The sequence below is a fragment of the Entelurus aequoreus genome, linkage group LG28 (genome assembly GCF_033978785.1).
Source record: "Entelurus aequoreus isolate RoL-2023_Sb linkage group LG28, RoL_Eaeq_v1.1, whole genome shotgun sequence".
NCBI classification, from domain to species: Eukaryota; Metazoa; Chordata; class Actinopteri; order Syngnathiformes; family Syngnathidae; genus Entelurus; species Entelurus aequoreus.
In genome coordinates, this window is record NC_084758.1 from 22,252,147 (window position 1) to 22,274,365 (window position 22,219).

General features: G+C 39.6%; 1 protein-coding gene across 1 annotated transcript in view; it reads right to left on the reverse strand.

Annotated features, from left to right (window-relative positions):
* LOC133645061 (protein diaphanous homolog 2-like) overlaps positions 1 to 22,219 on the reverse strand; it is a 113,573-nt gene that overhangs the window by 52,756 nt on the left and 38,598 nt on the right. Inside the window, exon 3 of the mRNA XM_062039847.1 lies at positions 1,469 to 1,501. Within this exon, the coding sequence (XP_061895831.1) occupies positions 1,469 to 1,501 (33 nt within the window). The remainder of the gene's footprint in view (positions 1 to 1,468; positions 1,502 to 22,219) is intronic.

Consider the following 22,219-nt stretch of genomic DNA (forward strand, 5'->3'; position numbering starts at 1 on the left):
ACTATGTATTATTATCATAATTTTGAATTTAACAAATATGTTTTCAAACAAACATTTAACATATTTTCAAATATAATTTATAATTTTTATTTTATTTTTTAATTTTGTATCTACTCTATTGTAATAGGTTTACTTTATTTGCCTATGTAAATACAATTAAATATGTATTATTAACATAGTAATTTTGAATTTAACTAATATTTTTTTCAAACAATGTCATTTCAAATATCATTCATAAAAAATGTGTGCTCCTGGATTTTTAATCTATTTTATTGTAATAGGTCTACTTTATTTGCCAATATACAGTAAATACAATTAAATATGTATTATTAATATAATAATTTTGAATTTAACAAATATTTTTTTTCAAACAATGTCATTTCTAATATAATTTATAAAAAATGTGTTTGTAATTGTTTTATCTATACTCTATTGTAAAATAGGTTTACTTTATTTTCCTATGTAAATACAATTAAACTATGTATTATTAATATAATCATTTTGAATGTAACAAATATTTTTTTCAAACAATGTCATTTCAAATAAAATTCATAAAAAAATGTGTGTTTCTGAATTTCTTATCTATTTTCTTGTAATAGGTTTACTTTATTTTGAATTTAACAAATATTTTTTTTCAAACAAACAATATAATTTCAAATACAATTAATTAAAAAAATATATTTGTGTTATCTACTGTATTGTAATAGGTTTACTTTATTTGATTTTATGTAAATACAATTAAATATGTATTATTAATATAATTCTTTTGAAATTAACACGTTTTTTTAAACAATGTAATTTAAAATACAATGCATACAAAATGTCTGAATGTTTTATCTGTCTAATATTAATAGGTTTACTTTATTTGTAAATACAATTAAATATGTATTATTAATATAATTTTTAATTCAACAAATATTTTTGAAGCAGACCATGTAATTTCAAATATAATTCATTATTCATCATTTAAATTTTAATCCATTTTATTTTAATATGTTAATTTGTAAATACCTCCTGCAAACGATACTCTTTATTGTATTGTTATTGTTTACTTGCTACATAATATCTAATATAAGAACAAGTCCTGGACACAAATGTTAAATTAGACTTTTTGACAACAATTAAAGTTTCACTTTGTCAAGTCAGGCTAATTGCCATTTATTGATGGAGAATATTTCAATTTAAATCTATCATACACCATCATAAAATGTGCATTCATAAAAAAGAAACGGTGTGGCATGCATGATAAAGACAAACAGGGCTGAAAAAATGCTGAATGGATCAGACAGATAGGAAGTGAACTACAATTGACTAACGACTAACACCACACTAGTGGTTTCTCTACTTGCTTCCAAACACATGTTTGATCCATTGGCTTGTTTCAGTCACATGCAGCCGTGGCGACGGATGAGCGGGAGGATGACGTGAAAGCAAACCAGGTTTGAGTGAGTACAACCCAGCACCTTACCATGTCGTCAGCCAATGTTTTTATGTGTATGTTCTGTTGGAGAGGGAGGGGAGGGAGGGCACAGGGTCAATGACAGGAAACGACAACAACCTGAGGTGACCGCCACCGCCACCTGAGTTGCATGCACATGTACAAGTGTGTCCCCACGCCTCATGTGGAATGGTACAGTCCCGGTGTTAGTTCGCTTTCACCAACCGCCTGACACACGGGGGGCCCTCCCATACAAAGAATGGACAGAAAAATGCCAAAGCGACAGATGGAATAACAGTTGGAACAATGTACAGCCTTATGAATAATGTTGCACCTTTCAGTCGCAACATCACTACTTGGCAAAAACCAGGCCCTGCTTGTTTGCTTTTTAACCTACAAGAAAGTAAACAAGAAGTAGCATGGTTGTAATGCTCAATAAAGAGAGTGTGAGGGATTTTCGGTCTTTTTTTGACAAAAAAAACCTAAGCTTTTGTATTTCCCTCTACTTTTTCACCCCATTTACACTGCACACCAAATCAGATTTTTTTGCCCTCAAGTGACACAAATCGAAACGCTCCAAAGTACTTCAAATCGTATCTTTTTTTGCATCAGATTCAGGCCACATCAGGAGGTAGTCCTGAATTTGATTGGAATCTAAATAAATGTGACTTCAGCCTAAACGCAATGTGACCCGAATGTGACTTTTTCGTCAGCTTTGGGCGAGCTACGTCACCCGTGTGCGCCGGTAAAGACGCAGTCACCAGTGGAAGTGGATATTTCATCACGACATCTGGTTTCGGTGAACAAAGTCTCTTTAAGAGGACCGAAATTTCGGTGCATCACTTGTCAATAGTGCACAAATATTAGGCTACCGTATTTCTCGGAGTATAAGTCACTCCGGAGTATAAGTCGCACTGACCGAAAATGCATAATAAAGAAGGAAAAAACATATAAGTCGCACTGGAGTATAAGTCGCATTTTTTGGGGGAAATGTATTTGATAAAAGCCAACACCAAGAATAGACATTTGAAAGGCAATTTAAAATAAATAAAGAATAGTGAACAAGAGGCTGAATAAGTGTATGTTATATCAGTGGTCCCCAACCATTGGGCCGATTGGTACCGGGACGCACAAGAAAATAAAAAAATAAAAAAATATATATATATATATTTGTATTTTTTTTATTAAATCAACATAAAAAACACAATATATACATTATATATCAATATAGATCAATACAGTCTGCAGGGATACAGTCCGTAAGCACACATGATTGTATTTCTTTATGTAAAAAAAAAAAAAAATACAGTATATATATATATATATATATATATTTTTTTTAAATACACCCCCCCTCCCACACACACCGGTCCGTGGGACAAATTTTCAAGCGTTGACCGGTCCGCAGCTACAAAAAGGTTGGGGACCACTGTGTTATATGAGGCATAAATAACCAACTGAGAACGTGCCTGGTATGTTAACGTAACATATTATGGTAAGAGTCATTCAAATAACTATAACATATAGAACATGCTATACATTTACCAAACAATTTATCACTCCTAATCGCTAAATCCCATGAAATCTTATACGTCTAGTCTCTTACGTGAATGAGCTAAATAATATTAGTTGATATTTTACGGTAATGTGTTAATAATTTCACACATAAGTCGCTCCTGAGTATAAGTCGCACCAAACTATGAAAAAAACTGCGACTTATAGTCCGAAAAATACGGTATATGTAATATGTGAATATACATCGCATGGACAAAGATAAGACCTTCTGGAGGAAAGTTCTGTGGTCAGATGAAACAAAAATTTAGCTGTTTGGCCACAATACCCAGCAATATGTTTAAAGGAGAAAAGGTGAGGCCTTTAATTCCAGGAACACCACACCTACCGTCAAGCATGGTGGTGGTAGTATTATACTCTGGTCCTGTTTTGCTGCCAAGGGAAGTGGTGCTTTACAGAGAGTAAATGGGACAATGAAAAAGGAGGATTACCTCCAAATTCTTCAGGACAACCTAAAATCCTCAGCCCGGAGGTTGGGTCTTGGGCGCAGTTGGGTGTTCCAACAGGACAATGACCCCAAACACACGTCAAAAGTGGTAAAGGAATGGCTAAATCAGGCTAGAATTAAGGTTTTAGAATGGCCTTCCCAAAGTCCTGACTTAAACGTGTGGACAATGTTGAAGAAACAAGTCCATGTCAGAAAACCAACAACTTTAGCTGAACTGCACCAATTTTGTCAAGAGGAGTGGTCAAAAATTCAAGCAGAAGCTTGTGGATGGCTACCAAAAGCGCCTTATTGCAGTGAAACTTGCCAAGGGACATGTAAGCAAATATTAACATTGCTGTATGTATACTTTTGACCCAGCTCACATTTTCAGTAGACCCATAATAAATTCATAAAAGAACCAAACTTCATGAATGTTTTTTGTGACCAACAAGTATGTGCTCCAATCACTCTATCACATAAAAATAAGAGTTGTAGAAATTATTGGAAACTTAAGACAGCCATGACATTATGTTCTTTACAAGTGTATGTAAACTTTTGACCACGACTGTATATTTTGATTCCGAAGAAATAAAGATTGTTGAAAGACCGGATTTGACGCTATGGCGCATTTGTTTACATGTGAGTTGACAAAAAAAGCTTCCGTAGATTCCACGCTGATGTCCGTGTCTCCTCTACTTAACAGCCATAAAAAGATTAAATTACTTCCATTTACTTTTACTTCAAAAAACACTAATTTTTAAGGTGTTTCGACTTTTATTTTATTTTGTAGTATTAGCAACTTCCTCCCGGTCAACTTCCTTTGTTTTCACTTTATCGGAGTGCGCATGCGAGTGACGTCGATCAATCAATGAATCAATCAATCAAAGTTTACTTATATAGTCCTTAATCACAAATGTCTCAAAGGGCTGCACAAGCCACAACGACATCCTTGGCTCAGATCCCACTAGAGGCCACATTGGGGCCACATTGTGGACACTGGAGTCTGATAAAAATCACATTTTACTTGCGATCCGGGCCACTTTGTCCTGCAGTGTAAACGTAGTCTATGTGGAATAAATTAAACTAGAACTGCGATATGAAATTTTTGTATCGTTCCTCCCTAATCGTGATTTTGGTTTTCGCCATAAATGCGTAGCCCTGCTTGTAGGCATGTTGTAAATAAACTACCGTATTTTCCGCACTATAAGGCGCACCCAAAAACCTCGAATTTTCTCAAAAGCTGACAGTGCGCCTTATAATCCGGTGCGCCTTATACATGGACCAATATTGAGCCACAACAGGTCTCGCAACTACGGGATGCATAACGTAACTCCAGCCTCTACTGTAGCGTCTATTCTATGCGCCTTATAATGCGGTGCGCCTTATATATGAACAAAGTTTTAAAATAGGCCATTCATTGAAGGTGCGTCTTATAATCCGGTGCGCCTTATAGTGCGGAAAATACGGTAAGCCAGAGTTATTGTAAATACCAAACACAATAAAATCTATACATTCAAATAACCCTCAAGTCACATGATTCAAAAATTGAGGAACAATTTCTGGAACTTCTTCTTAACAAAGAGGTTCCGCAGCCTCCGAAGCAGAACCTCCAGGTTCTGTAACAGCTTCTTCCCTCAGGCCGTAAGACTCTTAAACGCATCATAATTAAATTATCCCCTCAACTCCCCCCAAAATGGATTAACTCGCTGGAATAAAAAAGACAATATAACATACATCCATAAACGTGGACGCATGTGGAAAAGTGCAATATATTTATATGAACAGTAATGTATTTATTTATTTATTTATTTATATGTATTTGTATATACATTTATTTATTTTATATATATATTATATATATATTATTTATATATATTTATTTATTTATATATGCACCTTATTGCTTTTTTTATCCTGCACTAACATGAGCTTATGTAACGAAATTTCGTTCTTATCTGTGCTGTAAAGTTCAAATTTGAATGACAATAAAAAGGAAGTCTAAGTCTAAGTTAACATTACTAAAAGGCCAATTTGCCTTCACACCCCACAAAAGAGTAAATAGTTATATTTTCCTTTGATGTATTGGTTTAGTTAAAAGTCAGTTTATTTACGTTAAAACGTATATGGCAGTTAAAATAGCCCAGTTGTACAAAATACAAATGCAGAGGATGCTGGTTCCTGAGGAGGACATACAAAACATAATAAAGTATAAAACATGGTCATAAGTATTTTTCGTTTTACAAATGTAAACTGGAATGCACCAAAAGGCCTTGGAGGATTGTTGAAACCTGCTAACTAACTTCAGTTGTGCTTGAAAGGTAAATAGATTATTTTGAATCCCTACAGTGAGAGAGAAATATGCCATTTAAAACTTTTTTAGGCCATGTCTACGCTAAATTGTTTAACCCCTTAAATGAATCATTATTTAGCCTAAGTCACACTACACCATCGTTTAAAGTCCCCCTCTTCGGACACATTTATACACGGGTAAGTGCGCCGTATATTTCTTCAATCTCCGGCACTTAGCTCTGTATGGACTCATTGATCGTTTACAAAGTGAGTTCGGAGAGGAAGTGACACAGAAAGTGACGTCAGAAAGAATGCGCCACAGCCAGCTTCATAACAACCGGAGCTAATCACTGGAAAGATGGAGGCGAGTCATCCAGACATGCCCGTGTTTCTCCTTCTTCTACATGTACAGACGCTTGTAGAAATCACACATACAATGTTCCCTCTAATTTTTCATGTGTGTGAGCAAACGCAAAAACTCCCTGATTCAGTGGAGCCCATGTGAGCAACATCAGACGTACACACTGTGGCTACACCAGCAGCTCACCTGTCCCAAACCTGACTAAATAACAAGTTCAATCTCCATCCATCCATCCATTTTCTACCGCTTGTCCCTTTTGGGGTCGCGGGAGGTGCTGGAGCCTATCTCAGCTGCATTCGGGCGGAAGGCGGTGTACACCTTGGACAAGTCCCCACCTCATCGCAGGGCCAACACAGATAGACAGACAACATTCTCTTATTATTATAATCAAATGACAGCAGTCATTTCCATTTCTAATATAAGTGTTTAGGCCCACTTACAATGACAATAACAAAAAATATTGTTTTTCATAAACTGTGTACTTGTATTGTTTGTCTGGGTGGAGGTCCTGCTTTGGAAATAATGTGTACCACTTTCAGACATTGCATTTAGTTCCCATTAAAACATTCACATGTTGCACAATGAGATGTAAGCAGGGGATCACGTGTACATTCCTGCAACTTCCTGTTTGTAAAAAATATATTTTTATTAGTATTTATTTAATATACTAACAGCATTTCATGATTAATATTTATCAATTAAGATTCCTAATAAATGACACTAAAATAAGCACACATTTGATTGGTAAATCATAGTGTAACGAGCTGGAATGACACTTTATGTGTGGTGTTGGAGTTGTCCGACTTTTTGTGTGGCTTTAAACGCATCACTGGCTACGTGCCATATGTGCATGTGTTGGCGCAAGTGAGAAAGAGCGAGCGGCTGCTGTTGATATAACAAAGTTGCTTTTGGTCTGGTTTGTACTGCAGAAAATGACCAGTTTTGCTAGATATCATTTTTTTTTACTAATGTTTTGGTGATGTGTTTATGGCCGACAATAAAGAGTTTTGCTCAGTAAAGTGATGGATGGAATTCATGTCCTCAAAGCGTCTCGACAGACGTTACAATATTTGAACAATGATGACGAAAACTGTTTTCTCTGTCGTGTCCATGTGTCGAAAATTGTTATGCGCTTATTTATTAATTTGATTTTGTGCGTGGCATAGATTTGCTGTGCGCAGAGGACGCTTGAGCAGTGCGCAATTGCACACGCGCGCACCTTAGAGGGAACGTTGCACATGAATACCTTAAGTGAAGGAAACGCGCGATTGCAGCTATTTGGGACACATCACATCTCAGACGGCAAGAGAACTGTCAAATGTCCGGGTCAGCTGTGATTCTACTCAGCGAAAAACTTTGTCCTTTCCTCCCGTCGATGTGATACAGGCAGTGTGTGACTACAAATATTGCTTTATGGATGTGACTGTGAAATGGCCAGGCAGCGTGCATGATGGCCGCATCTTCGCTAACTCCGCCATTAGCGCAAAAATGGACAATGAAGGTGAAGGCAAAAGAGTGAGGAGTGTCCTGACCAGATATCTAGATCCCTAGATTAATTGTTATAAAATGTTCTTTATCGGATTGTCTACTTTCTCATGTCTATTAAGGATTTGATCCATGTATGATGGTTCAGGTGACAATAGGACCCCACAGCACACTGGATTCTAGTTAATTGAAATACCAAGATTTTCAGCTCTCACTGGATCGGTTCGCAGCCGAGTGTGAAGCGACTGGGATGAGAATCAGCACCTCCAAGTCCGAGTCCATGGTTCTTGCCCGGAAAAGGGTGGAGTGCCATCTCCGGGTTGGGGAGGAGATCTTGTACCTTCAAGTACCTCGGAGTCTTGTTCACGAGTGAGGGAAGAGTGGATCGGGAGGTCGACAGGCGGATCGGTGCGGCGTCTTCAGTAATGCGGACGCTGTATCGATCCGTTGTGGTGAAGAAGGAGCTGAGCCGGAAGGCAAAGCTCTCAATTTACCGGTCGATCTAAGTTCCCATCCTCACCTTTGGGTTATGACCGAAAGGACAAGATCACGGGTACAAGCGGCCGAAATGAGTTTCCTCCGCCGGGTGGCGGGGCTCTCCCTTAGAGATAGGGTGAGAAGCTCTGCCATCCGGGAGGAGCTCAAACTAAAGCCGCTGCTCCTTCACATCGAGAGGAGCCAGATGAGCATCTGGTCAGGATGCCACCCGAACGCCTCCCTAGGGAGGTGTTTAGGGCACGTCCGACCAGTAGGAGGCCACGGGGAAGACCCAGGACACGTTGGGTAGACTATGTCTCCTGGCTGGCCTGGGAACGCCTCGGGATCCACCTGGAGAAGCTGGACGAAGTGGCTGGGGAGAGGGAAGTCTGAGCTTCCCTGCTTAGGCTGCTGCCCCCGCGACCCGACCTCAGATAAGCGGAAGAAGATGGATGGATGAAATACCACAACACTGGATATTGTTCAAAGGAGATACATTTTAATTTAAAAACTTGCACACAAAACACAGCAAACAAATGTAAAGTGCACAGCAAACTATTTACAATATAGCTATTTTCAAATAACAACTTCACAGTGAAGTAAAGTCATCTACTGGAGAGCTTTGGAGCAAATGGACGCTCAGGTGGATTTTTTTTTTCTGCGCATGCGTACTCGGTCGTGTTGCGCCGGCGAACGGAGGGGTGCGGGGGTCTTAAACAGTGGCATTGTTGTGTGTGGACACGGATAAGGTTAGGTGTGATTTAGCCTGGATAACCTTATCCGGCGGGCAGCACGGTGGTAGAGGGGTTCGTGCGTCTGCCTCACAATACGAAGGTCTTGGGTTCGATCCTGCGCTCGGGATCTTTGTGTGTGGAGTTTGCATGTTCTCCCCGTGACTGCGTGGGTTCCCTCCGGGTACTCCGCTTCCTCCCACCTCCAAAGACATGCACCTGGGGATATGTTGATTGGCCCTAGTGTGTGAATGTGAGTGTGAGCATTTAAGTCCCATCTTAAAACTCATTTGTATACCCTCGCCTTTAAATAGACCCCCTTTTTAGACCAGTTGATCTGCCGTTTCTTTTCTTTTCCGCCTCCCTCTCCCCTGTGGAAGGGGGGGGCACAGGTCCGGTGGCCATGGAAGAAGTGCTGACTGTCCAGAGTCGGGACCCGGGATGGACCGCTCGCCTGTGCATCGGTTGGGGACATCTCTGCGCTGCTGACCCATCTCCGCTCGGGATGGTCTCCTGCTGGCCCCACTATGGACTGGACTCTCACTATTATGTTAGATCCACCATGAACTGGACTTTCACGATATTATGCTAGACCCACTCGACGTCCATTGCATCCGGTCTACCCTAGAGGGGGGGGTATCACCCACATCTGCGGTCCTCTCCAAGGTTTCTCATAGTCATTCATATTGACATCCCACTGGGTTGTGAGTTTTTCCTTGCCCTTATGTGGGCTCTGAACCGAGGATGTCATTGTGGCTTGTGCAGCCCTTTGAGACACTTGTGATTTAGGGCTATATAAATAAACATTGATTGATTGACATTGATTGAATGTTCTCTGTCTATCTGTGTTGGCCCTGCGATGAGGTGGCGACATGTCCAGGGTGTACCCCGCCTTCCGCCCTATTGTAGCTGAGATAGGCTCCAGCACCCCCTACGAAAGGGATAAGCGGTATAAAATGGATGGATGGATGGAACCTTATCCGGCTTAGTGTAAACGGGCCCTTAGATAGTATTGTGTTGTTCCTGCCAAGTCTATCACATACCTTCTCTTTTATTCGGAAAAATAGCTTCAAGTGACCAAATGTGCGTTGAAACACATCCAAGACAGCCATTTTTAAAGGCCTACTGAAATGCGATTTTCTTATTCAAACGGGGATAGCAGGTCCATTCTATGTGTCATACTTGATCATTTCGCGATATTGCCATATTTTTGCTGAAAGGATTTAGTAGAGAACATCGACAATAAAGTTCGCAACTTTTGGTCGCTGATAAAAAAGCCTTGCCTGTACCGGAAGTAGCGTGACGTCACAGGTTGTGGAGCTCCTCACATCTGCACATTGTTTACAATCATGGCCACCAGCAGCGAGAGCGATTCGGACCGAGAAAGCGACGATTACCCCATTAATTTGAGCGAGGATGAAAGATTTGTGGATGAGGAAAGTGAGAGTGAAGGACTAGAGGGCAGTGGAAGCGATTCAGATAGGGAAGATGCTGTGAGAGGCGGGTGGGACCTGATATTCAGCTGGGAATGACTAAAACAGTAAATAAACACAAGACATATATATACTCTATTAGCCACAACACAACCAGGCTTATATTTAATATGCCACATAACAAACACCTCCCTCCTCCCGTCCATATAACCCGCCAATACAACTCAAACACCCGTACAACACACTCAATCCCACAGCCCAAAGTACCGTTCACCTCCGCAAAGTTCATACAGCACATATATTTCCCCAAAGTCCCCAAAGTTACGTACGTGACATGCACATAGCGGCACGCACGTACGGGCAAGCGATCAAATGTTTGGAAGCCGCAGCTGCGTACTCACGGTACCGCGTATCCAACTCAAAGTCCTCCCGGTAAGAGTCTCTGTTGTCCCAGTTCTCCACAGGTCAATGGTAAAGCTTGACTGTCATCTTTCGGGAATGTAAACAATGAAACACCGGCTACGTGTTTGTGTTGCTGCAGCCGGCCGCTAATACACCGCTTCCCACCTACAGCTTTCTTCTTTTCTGTCTCCACTGTTCATTAAAAAAATTGCAAAAGATTCACCAACACAGATGTCCAGAATACTGTGGAATTTTGCGATGAAAACAGACGACTTAATAGCTGGCCACAATGCTGTCCCAATATGTCCGCTACAATCCGTGACGTCACGCGCAAACGTCATCATACCGAGACGTTTTCAGCAGGATATTTCGCGGGAAATTTAAAATTGCACTTTACTAATCTAACCCGGCCGTATTGGCATGTGTTGCAATGTTAAGATTTCATCATTGATATATAGACTATCAGACTGCGTGGTCGGTAGTAGTGGCTTTCAGTAGGCCTTTAAGGCAGCAGTAAGCTCCAGAGCCATACATACGCCAAGGCGCATGGCAGTAAGCTAATGAATAGAGACCTGGGCTTCTAATGGCCATAAAGGCCGCCTCCAGGCCGTGGATTTCCCCACCGTTGCAATCAGCAAACGAGCGAGCAAACAGTTTGGCTTGAACCTGCACCTCCCTCTGTGCGCCTCCATCAGCTGTCGCCGGCGGCAACATGCTCACAATGGCAAAACGACAAAGTATCGTCGAGCCTCTATGCAGGTTTGACGTGTCGGTCCAACGCTGCTTGTGGAAGTCAGTAGAACACGCACTTTGACACATCCTCCAACAGCCATAAACGTGACATGGGCGACAACTTTCTCCCCGTTGCTAAATCTGACCATTTATGGTGTCATTAGCGCCGGCGTTCAATAGCGGGCTAAAACTGTGTGAAACACGAGCTAATTTCCGCACAGCGTACTTAAACATTTTCTAATCTGTTTAACAACAATCAAACCACTGGTTGGCTAATTGCCTTGACTTGAGGGTCTTTCCTTGCCCATTATCTTGGCAACATTGCAACAATGCAATTTAACAATCAAGCTTACATGTCCTCGGGGCATCTCACACTTATTAAAGTAAACTTTTTCATCATAATAAATGTTTATTAGCAAACACCATCCTACTCTTATAAAAAAAAAAAAAAAAAAAAAAAAAAAAGCTAACCAAATTAGTGCAAAGTCTTCCCTTAATAAAACAATATTGACTCAAAGCAGCTCGGCCAGACTAAGCCAACACACTAAGTCAGTATATGCATGCACACATACTATAAATACAACAATAAATGTTATTTTCCTGATAATACACATGGATTATCTAATTGTTTTTTATACCACAAGTTAATGCACAATGCAAAATCAAACTTGCACTATTTTGGTTTGACAACGTTGCGCAGCATTTAGCTGAGGCAATAACTGTTATTCCCGACCGATTTAACTGGACCATCTGTATGGTGTCATTTTAACTCACCCGCCGGAACCATCACGATAAAGTCAGCCATATACGAGTTTGGAAACAAATCAGGCTTTAGTTTTAATGGGTTCTAATAATATGAGAGGATCAGTGGGAAGGAGGAGTTGTGCGGCTGGCAACTTAACCCTTGTGTAATGTTCATATTGTTGTTACTCAGCCAGCGTTTGGGGGTCTGATGGACCCGTTGCATTTTGTGGCTTTTAATGCCTCACAATCAAACACTTTTATGTTAAAACAATGAACAGATGTTTACCTCATCCCAATAAACATCTGTTCAGTATTTTAACATAAAAGTGTAGAAGAAAAATATGTTTTATATACAGACTTCAAGTATATATATATATATATATATATATATATATATATATATATATATATATATATATATATATATATATATATATATATATATATATATATATATATACATACATACATAATGTATTAACAGACACCTTCATAACAATATGTAATATGTGTTATATACACTAGGGTTGCAAAATTCCGGGAATATTCAAAGTTGGAAACTTTCCATGGGAATTAACTGGAATATATGGGAATTAACGGGAATTAATGGGAAATTAAGGGGAATAAACATTGAATGCAACATGCCAGATATTGCAGCATGATTATTAGCTAAAACAACCAGATTTAATGCAAACTCAGTAGAATTTCAACCCTGTACTGTGCATTCCTCCATCACATGTGCAGTGCATTCTTCCATCACATGCACAGATATTCCCAGCATGCTACACAGTACAGCAGGACTATTGAGGCCACACTAGTATTTGAGCCCAAGGACTCCATCCAGTCAGGTAAGTTTTGAGGATATTACTGGGGTAAATATATTTGATCTATGGTATTTAAGTGTAATAGAGGTGTAATTGCTTGTTACTGTATAATTTTGGGGTCAATATCTCTAGCTAGCTAGGTTTATGTACAACCACCAGTCTCCTAATGAACCGAAAATATTTCTCCGTTAGCTGTGATGCTAATTTTCTCTAGGTTAAATCCCATTCATTTATGCTAACAACGTTAGCAATCCGAATTTACCTTTTTGGTGATCTGTAGCAAATACTAAATCAAAAGGTGTAGTTTCCTCTGCCTTCTGTTCTGCTAGCCATTCTGTTGTCATACAAGAATGTAGGTTATAGTTTGATTTAGCATGCTGATTGAGTGTTCATTTATTCATCTGGCCTTATTCTATGCATTTTTCCATCAGTAAAATATTTTTAAAGACTACTCCAATTGTTTAGCTGACTATTTGTATCTGTGTGTGGCATCGCATTAGTGTTTTACAAGAATAAATAAATACAAACAGAATAATGCCACCTACACCATCTGATGTGTGGAGACATTTCACCCCAACCAATGTAAGCGGAAAGGCTGTGTACATTTGCAAATACTGTGCAAAGAGCTATGTCAAAAAATGCCACAGAGATGCAGCAGCATATAGACAAGTGCCCAATAATATATAATTATTGTTATTCCCCATTAATCCCCATATATTCCCATTAATTCTCATGGACGGTGTCCAACTTTAAATCATCAAAAAATGGTCAATATTTCCAAACTTCCAGAGCTTAACTTCCTGTGGTAAATTTCCGGAAATTTACCGGAAACTTTCCACCCCTTTGCAACCCTAATACACACTGCAAGTATATATATAATGTAGTAACAGACACCTTCATGTCAATATGTAAAATGTTTTATACACACACTGCAAGTATACATATCATGTAGTAAGATACATATTCATAACAATATGGGATATGTTTTATATACACACTGAAAGTATATATATATAATGTAGTAACAGACACCTTCATAACAATATGTAATATGTACAATATACACACTGCAAGTATATATATAATGTAGTAACAGACACCTTCATAACAATATGTAATATGTTTTATATACACACTGCAAGTATATACAGTATATAATGTAGTAACAGACACCTTCATAACAATATGTAATATGTTTTATATACACACTGCAAGTATATATATAATGTAGTAACAGACACCTTCATAAGAATATGTAATATGCTTCATATACCCACTGCAAGTATACATATCATGTAGTAAGATACATATTCATAACAGTATGTGATATGTTTTATATACACACTGAAAGTATATATATATATATATATATATATATACATATATATATATATAATGTAGTAACAGACACCTTCATAACAATAAGTAATATGTACAATATTTACTGCATTTTAGTCATTTGAGTTCCGTTTCCGGAACAGCGCACTTCCAACTTCTGGCAGCAAACGTGTGTTCCTACTTCCGGAAACAGACGTGACTATGTTTTCTAATCATGGCAGACTTGGTAACAGACCTCAAAGACGACTATTTTCGGACATATGAGGATTCACAACCTTATCATTTTGAAGCTGAATATACAGAGGATGCACTACTGCTTCTAGAAGCCAGGACGAACGAAGGGTGAGACGTTGGAGCAGACGGAAGCCGAGAGAGTGAGGTGAAATATGTAACTTGAGGCCAAGCTATTTCAACATAAATGGAGTGCTTACCCAAATAAACCAGAAAAAATGTCCCCAGCCAGCTGGACCAAACGGACGACTGTCCATTGAGTGAGTCACACTTTAATATTGATCATGATACACGCAGCACGCCACGCTAAAAAAACGTTCCTCTGTGTTCGCTCTTACAATAACAATGTTGCTACAGCTGGGTAGTTATACAGGTTACGGAACGTAAATGAAGTATCGTTGACGGTTTTTGAAAGCATTTTTAAACTGATTTAGAAGTAGATTGATTGCTCCCATTAGCTGCATTGCTAGCAACCTAGAACAAGCCAATTTTTACATGTTAAAAAGCAATTAAAAACAACAAACTTTTGTCTTCTTGTCTTTCATAAAGATTGTGAACGATGGGCAAAAAAAAAGTGCAGTTCCACTTTAACACAACGGCTTTGTCTCCCTCTGCAGTCACTTGTGTATAGATGGACTTAAAATACTGTTGAGTAAAGGCCCAAACCCCTCAGGCTTTATAACAAGAATTGAATTGTCTGGTTGAAACAACAATTTATTCCAAAAGTTTAGAAAGAGTTGTGCGCGAGGGTTCCCGACGAGTGGTGGTAAAAAAATGTCACATCAGCAGAAATATTCCGGAGGCTGCTCGAGGAGATTGGTGTTGTGACACTGGTGGCGTGCTGTGTTTCATTTTTAATGCAAGACCAGTGGGTTCGCATTGTTCTTCGCTTGCAACAAAATTGGAAAACAAATACTCAAGCTGGAAAAGACATTTAGAAGGTGCGGGGGGGGGAAAAAACAGTTTTTGAGTTGAGTTGCCAGAAAAATAAGGCAATATGAATATAAAGTTTAATATTAAAAAAACATGTTTTCCTAGACCAGAGAACCAAATCCAGGACTGTTTTAAGCCTTAATGAGACGACCACTTTCCGATAAAATTGCTTTAGTTAGCCTGGATTTATTTCGGAAAAATTAAAGGCTAAACTTTCCACGACATACTGTACGTCCTCATTCCGTGGACTCTGCTCAAATAGAAACTGTGCATAGTCCACTTGAATAAATAGGCACCACACGTCAAATAGGTTTTACAGTGCGATTTGAAGACATAAAGTGTTGCTCCTGTTGTGATATTATGTGTAGATGGCTTGGTTGAGACCAGAAGAAGATCCTGTTGGCTTCCCGATGGACCAGACTCCTTCGTTACCAATCTAACAATTCAATAATTATACCCACTCCACATCCATTGCACCCCTGAAAGGGGTATTTCTACATCTGCGATCCCTTCTCAAGGTTTCATCTTTCTCCCCAATTGTTTGTTTACAAACAACAAAATTAATGGTGCAAATCCAAAAGGTGCTTTAAATTTAAATGTAAGAACAGGACATAAAAACACTTAATTCTGGATTATAAAATACCACTTTTTTCCTACGCTTTGAACCCTGCGGCTTATAAAACAGTGCGATGACACGGCGGGGTTGCGGTTTACTGCGCGGTTCGTTTAAATCTAGACTTCAAACATCCCAGAACAAGCTAGTCAGGTTACTTTTAGACCTCCACCCCATATCACACCTCACTCCAACCAACTTCTCCAAAGTGGGCTGGCTCAGGGTGGAGGACAGAGTAAAACAACTTGCACTGAGCCTAGTCTATAAAATCCGCTACACCTCCCTGATACCGAAGTACATGTCAAACTACTTCCATAACGTAAATGACCGCCATAACCACAACACCAGGGGGAGCTCCACAAACCACGTTAAACCCAGATTCCGATCTAACAAAGGTCTTAACTCATTCTCCTTCTATGCCACATCAATATGGAATGCACTCCCAACAGGTGTAAAAGAAAGTGCATCTCTATCCTCCTTCAAAACCGCACTAAAACAACACCTCCAGGCAGCTACAACCCCTGACTAACACCCCCCCTCCACATCTCACCTCCCCGGATTGTAAATAACCAAATGTAAATAATCAAATGTATATACTTGTTCTTATGCTTTCTGAACTCACTATGTTCTCTGCTCGCTGTACATATCTTACCAAGTCAGACCTACACTGTTTCAATGTCCATTTCTCTGATGATGCAATTGTTGATGACTGAAGTGCTGATATCGAACAAACCCTCCTCATCCCACCCCACGGATTGTAAATAATTCAATGTATATACTCTGATAATTAACTTGTGTGATGACTGTATTATGATGATAGTATATATTTGTACCATGAATTGATTTACGTGGACCCCGACTTAAACAAGTTGAAAAACTTATTCGGGTGTTACCATTTAGTGGTCAATTGTACGGAATATGTACTGTACTGTGCAATCTACTAATAAAAGTTTCAATCAATCAATCAATTCTACCGGGATGCAAACGGACGACTCCGGACAGGACTTGCAGGTAGGAACATGATTTAAAGGCCTACTGAAAGCCACTACTACCGACCACGCAGTCTGATAGTTTATATATCAATGATGAAATCTTAACATTATAACACATGCCAATACGGCCGGGTTAACTTATAAAGTGACATTTTAAATTTGCCGCTAAACTTCCGGTTCGAAACGACTCTGAGGATGACGTATGCGCGTGACGTAGACCGGCGAACACGGGTATGCCTTCCACATTGAAGCCAATACGAAAAAGCTCTGTTTTCATTTCATAATTCCACAGTATTCTGGACATCTGTGTTCGTGAATCTGTTTCAATCATGTTCATTGCATTATGAAGAAGGAAGCTGAGCAAGCAAAGAAGAAAGTTGTCGGTGCGAAATGGACGTATTTTTCGAACGTAGTCAGCCACAACAGTACACAGCCGGCGCTTCTTTGTTTACATTCCCGAAAGATGCAGTCAAGATGGAAGAACTCGGATAACAGAGACTCTAACCAGGAGGACTTTTGACTTCGATACACAGACACCTGTAGAGAACTGGGACAACACAGACTCTTACCAGGATTACTTTGATTTGGATGACAAAGACGCAGACGTGCTACCGTGAGTATGCAGCTTTGGCTTCTAAACATTTGATCGCTTGACCGTATGTGCGCAACTTTTTTTTTGCGTATGTACGTAACTTTTTTAAAATATATAAGCTTTATGAACCTTGGGTTAGGTGAACGGTCTTTTGGGCTGAGTGATTGTGTGTGTTGATCAGGTGTTTGAATTGTATTGGCGTGTTCTATGGAGCTAGGAGCTAGCATAGGAGCTAGGAGCTAGCATAACACGTACCGTACCGTACGTGCGCGTCACGTATGTAACTTTTTAAAAATATATAAGCTTTATGAACCTTGGGTTAGGTGAACGGTCTTTTGGGCTGAGTGATTGTGTGTGTTGATCAGGTGTTTGAATTGTATTGGCGTGTTCTATGGAGCTAGGAGCTAGGAGCTAGCAGAGGAGCTAGGAGCTAACGTAACAAACACGCAGGTGTTTTTATGCAGGATTAATTTGTGGCATATTAAATATAAGCCTGGTTGTGTTGTGGCTAATAGAGTATATATATATGTCTTGTGTTTATTTACTGTTGTAGTCATTCCCAGCTGAATATCAGGTCACCCCCGGCTCTCACAGCATCTTCCCTATCTGAATAGCTTCAACTCCCCACTAGTCCTTCACTTGCACTTTACTCATCCACAAATCTTTCATCCTCGCTCAAATTAATGGGGAAATTGTCGCTTTCTCGGTCCGAATCTCTCTCACTTCATGCGGCCATCATTGTAAACAATAGGGAACTTTGCGTATATGTTCAACTGACTACGTCACGCTACTTCCGGTAGGGGCAAGCCTTTTTTTTATCAGATACCAAAAGTTGCAATCTTTATCGTCGTTGTTCTATACTAAATCCTTTCAGCAAAAATATGGCAATATCGCGAAATGATCAAGTATGACACATAGAATAGATCTGCTATCCCCGTTTAAATAAAAAAAATTCATTTCAGTAGGCCTTTAATCTTGAAAATCAACGAAGCACCAAAAACAGAAGAACAAGACGAAGGAAAAAGTGCCGATCGCACTGGATGCTAGGGCTAACTCTAGAGATAAACTCACGTAACAAAAGCGTGACGCAAACAAAGAAGCCAGACCGACTGACTGACAAAGGCAGGCTTAAATAATGTCTCTAGATTAGCAACAGATGAGCGTCCCGAACACAAGAGGCAGGTGAAAGTAATACATAGCTATGGTAACCAACTCAGAAGTGCACAAACAAGAACTATGGGAGTCCAAAACTAACAGAAAACACAAAACATGATCCGGACCATGACTTATTTGTGGATTTTTCTTCACTGATGGCCAAGCAAACAGTTAAAAAAAACAAGCAGACACTGAAACGGTGTGTTATTGTTTGTACTATGGCGCCATCTTTTGGACCAGTTCGCTCACTGCATGTGCTGCCGTGCTGGAGTGCAAATCTATTTAGAGCTCTTAACCAGAAGTAGAAGTGCAGTTCTGTCTTCTAGCTGTCCATAGTGTTTCTACTCGCATGGATCATTCATTCTTCACTCCAAACAACGTTTGTAAGTTTTACAATGGAGCTAAAACAATTCTTACTTACTAAACCGTCCCATGTCTGAAGGAGTGTTTTCATGCATATTTGTACGTGCTATCGTAATGTAATTAAGCTAGCGTCGTTAGCATTAGCGAATATGCGAACACGTTTACAAGTGTCTATGTTAGTATTAGCAACTTACAATGGCATTCTTTTTGTAATGTTTCAGTTTCGTAAATTCAACAAGACGTCACCGTGGTGTTATTGAGTCTGTTTAGCTCAGTGGTCCCCAACCACTGGTCCAAGGACCGGTACCGGCCCTTGACACATTTTCTGCAGAGAAACATTAAATAATTTATAAACGACTGCACTTAACTTTTGCCTGTCCCACTAGACCAGGGGTCACCAACGCGGTGCCCGCGGGCACCAGGTAGCCCGTAAGGACCAGATGAGTAGCCCGCTGGCCTGTTCTAAAAATAGCTCAAATAGCAGCACTTACCAGTGAGCTGCCTCTATTTTTTTTTAAATTGTATTTATTTACTAGCAAGCTGGTCTCACTTTGCTCAACATTTTTAATTCTAAGAGAGACAAAACTCAAATAGAATTTGAAAATCCAAGAAAATATTTTAAAGACTTGGTCTTCACTAACTGACAAAGAAACAGATAACAGATTTGGTGTCCAGTTCAAAGTGTGACATGATTTATTTAAAAATTTGAGAGTTGACTTTTGTATTTTACATGACTTATTATTTGTACAAACATGATGTAAAGTAATTCATGATTTGTTAAAAAATGTTAGTGGCTAGCTAGTTAAAATGGGATATTGTGATTTCACAAGACTGTCCTAGAAGTGATCATTTGAAAATGGTCAATTTGAAAAATGTGCACTTAGAGAAAAAATAAAAAATAAAGTGTTGCATATTGATATTTATCTGTTTCTATATATATTTATTGTGAGAAATCATTAAGATGATCAGTGTTTCCACAAAGATAAATATAATTAAATATTAATAATAACATAGAGTTAAAGGTAAATTGAGCAAATTGGCTATTTCTGGCAATTTATTTAAGTGTGTATCAAACTGGTAGCCCTTCGCATTAATCAGTACCCAAGAAGTAGCTCTTGGTTTCAAAAAGGTTGGTGACCCCTGTTCTAGACACACCAATAAGATTGTTTATAGATGTCCAATAAAACTCCTCATAGGAAGTAAGCATCTTGTTATAACTTTGTGACATGATACAATGCACATTAATGAACATATAAAATATAAATGTGACAGATTGTAGCCAAAGGCTGATTTCCACCTGCATCTCATTGCAAAGAAACACGCTCATGGCTCCAACTAATTCAGCGTTATAGTTCTATTTTTCATGCACTTATTTTTGCTGTATTTATCTGGCACAAGTGGAAAGCCGGTCCCTGAAAATAATGCCTACATTAAACCGATCCGTGGTGCAAAAAAGGTTGGGGACCATGACTTCTGTTTTGCTTGATCAGCCGTTTTACTGCCGTGTTACAGGCCCCGTTTGGAAACAATTAAGGAATGTAAATTAACATTTACAGAATTTTTTTGTGTAAATATCTCATTTCACAACATATATATCTGCGGCTTATAGTCCGGTGCGGATAATGTAGGGAAAGAGAGAAAATTTGCGAAAATCTTGGAAAATGAGGTTGATATACCGATGCGCTCTATAGTCCGGAAAATACAGTGAATTGTAAACATAAGAACAGGACATGGAAACACTTAAAGTGTCAACATAAGAACAGGACATGGAAACACTTAAAGGCCTACTGAAATAAAATTGTCTTATTTAAACGGGGATAGCAGATCCATTCTATGTGTCATACTTAATCATTTCGCGATATTGCCATATTTTTGCTGAACGGATTTAGTAGAGAACATCGACGATAAAGTTTTGGTCGCTGATAAAAAAAGCCTTGCCTGTACTGGAAGTAGCGTGACGTCGCAGGTTGAAAGGCTCCTCACATTTCTCCATTGTTTACACCAGCAGCGAGAGCGATTCGGACCGAGAAAGCGACGATTACCGATTTGAGCCAGGATGAAAGATTCGTGGATGAGGAACGTGAGAGTGAAGGATTAGAGTGCAGTGCAGGACGTATCTTTTTTCGCTCTGGCCGTAACTTAGGTACAAGGGCTCATTGGATTCCACACTCTCTCCTTTTTCTATTGTGGATCACGGATTTGTATTTTAAACCACCTCGGATACTATATCCTCTTGAAAATGAGAGTCGAGAACGCGAAATGGACATTCACAGTGACTTTTATCTCCACGACAATACATCGGCGAAGCACTTTAGCTACGGAGCTAACGTGATAGCATCGTGCTTAACTGACGAAATAAGCCCCTGACTGGAAGGATAGACAGAAGATCAACAATACTACTATTACTATTAAACCCTGGACCTGTAACCACACAGTTAATGCTGTACCGCCTGGCGAAGCCTAGCAACGCTGTTGCTAACGACGCCATTGAAGCTAACTTAGCTACGGGACCTCGACAGAGCTATGCTAAAAACATTAGCTCTCCACCTACGCCAGCTCTCATCTGCTCATCACGACCCGTGCTCACCTGCGTTCCAGCGATCGACGGCGCGACGAAGGACTGCACCACGATGATCGGTGTGGTCGGTAGCGCGTCTGCTATCCAACTCAAAGTCCTCCTGGTTGTGTTGCTGTAGCCAGCCGCTAATACACTGATCCCACCTACAGCTTTCTTCTTTGCAGTCTCCATTGTTAATTGAACAAATTGCAAAAGATTCACCAACACAGATGTCCAGAATACTGTGGAATTATGTGGTGAAAACAGACGACTTAAGCTGGCGACCGTGCTATTCCAAAATGTCTCCTTCAACCCTTGACGTCACGCGCAAACGTCATCATACCGAGACGTTTTCAGCCGGAAGTTTCCCGGGAAATTTAAAATTGCACTTTATAAGTTAACCCGGCCGTATTGGCATGTGTTGCAATGTTAAGATTTCATCATTGATATATAAACTATCAGACTGCGTGGTCAACATAAGAACAGGACATGGAAACACAATGGGCAATAAAGTAGCAGAGGACAACCGA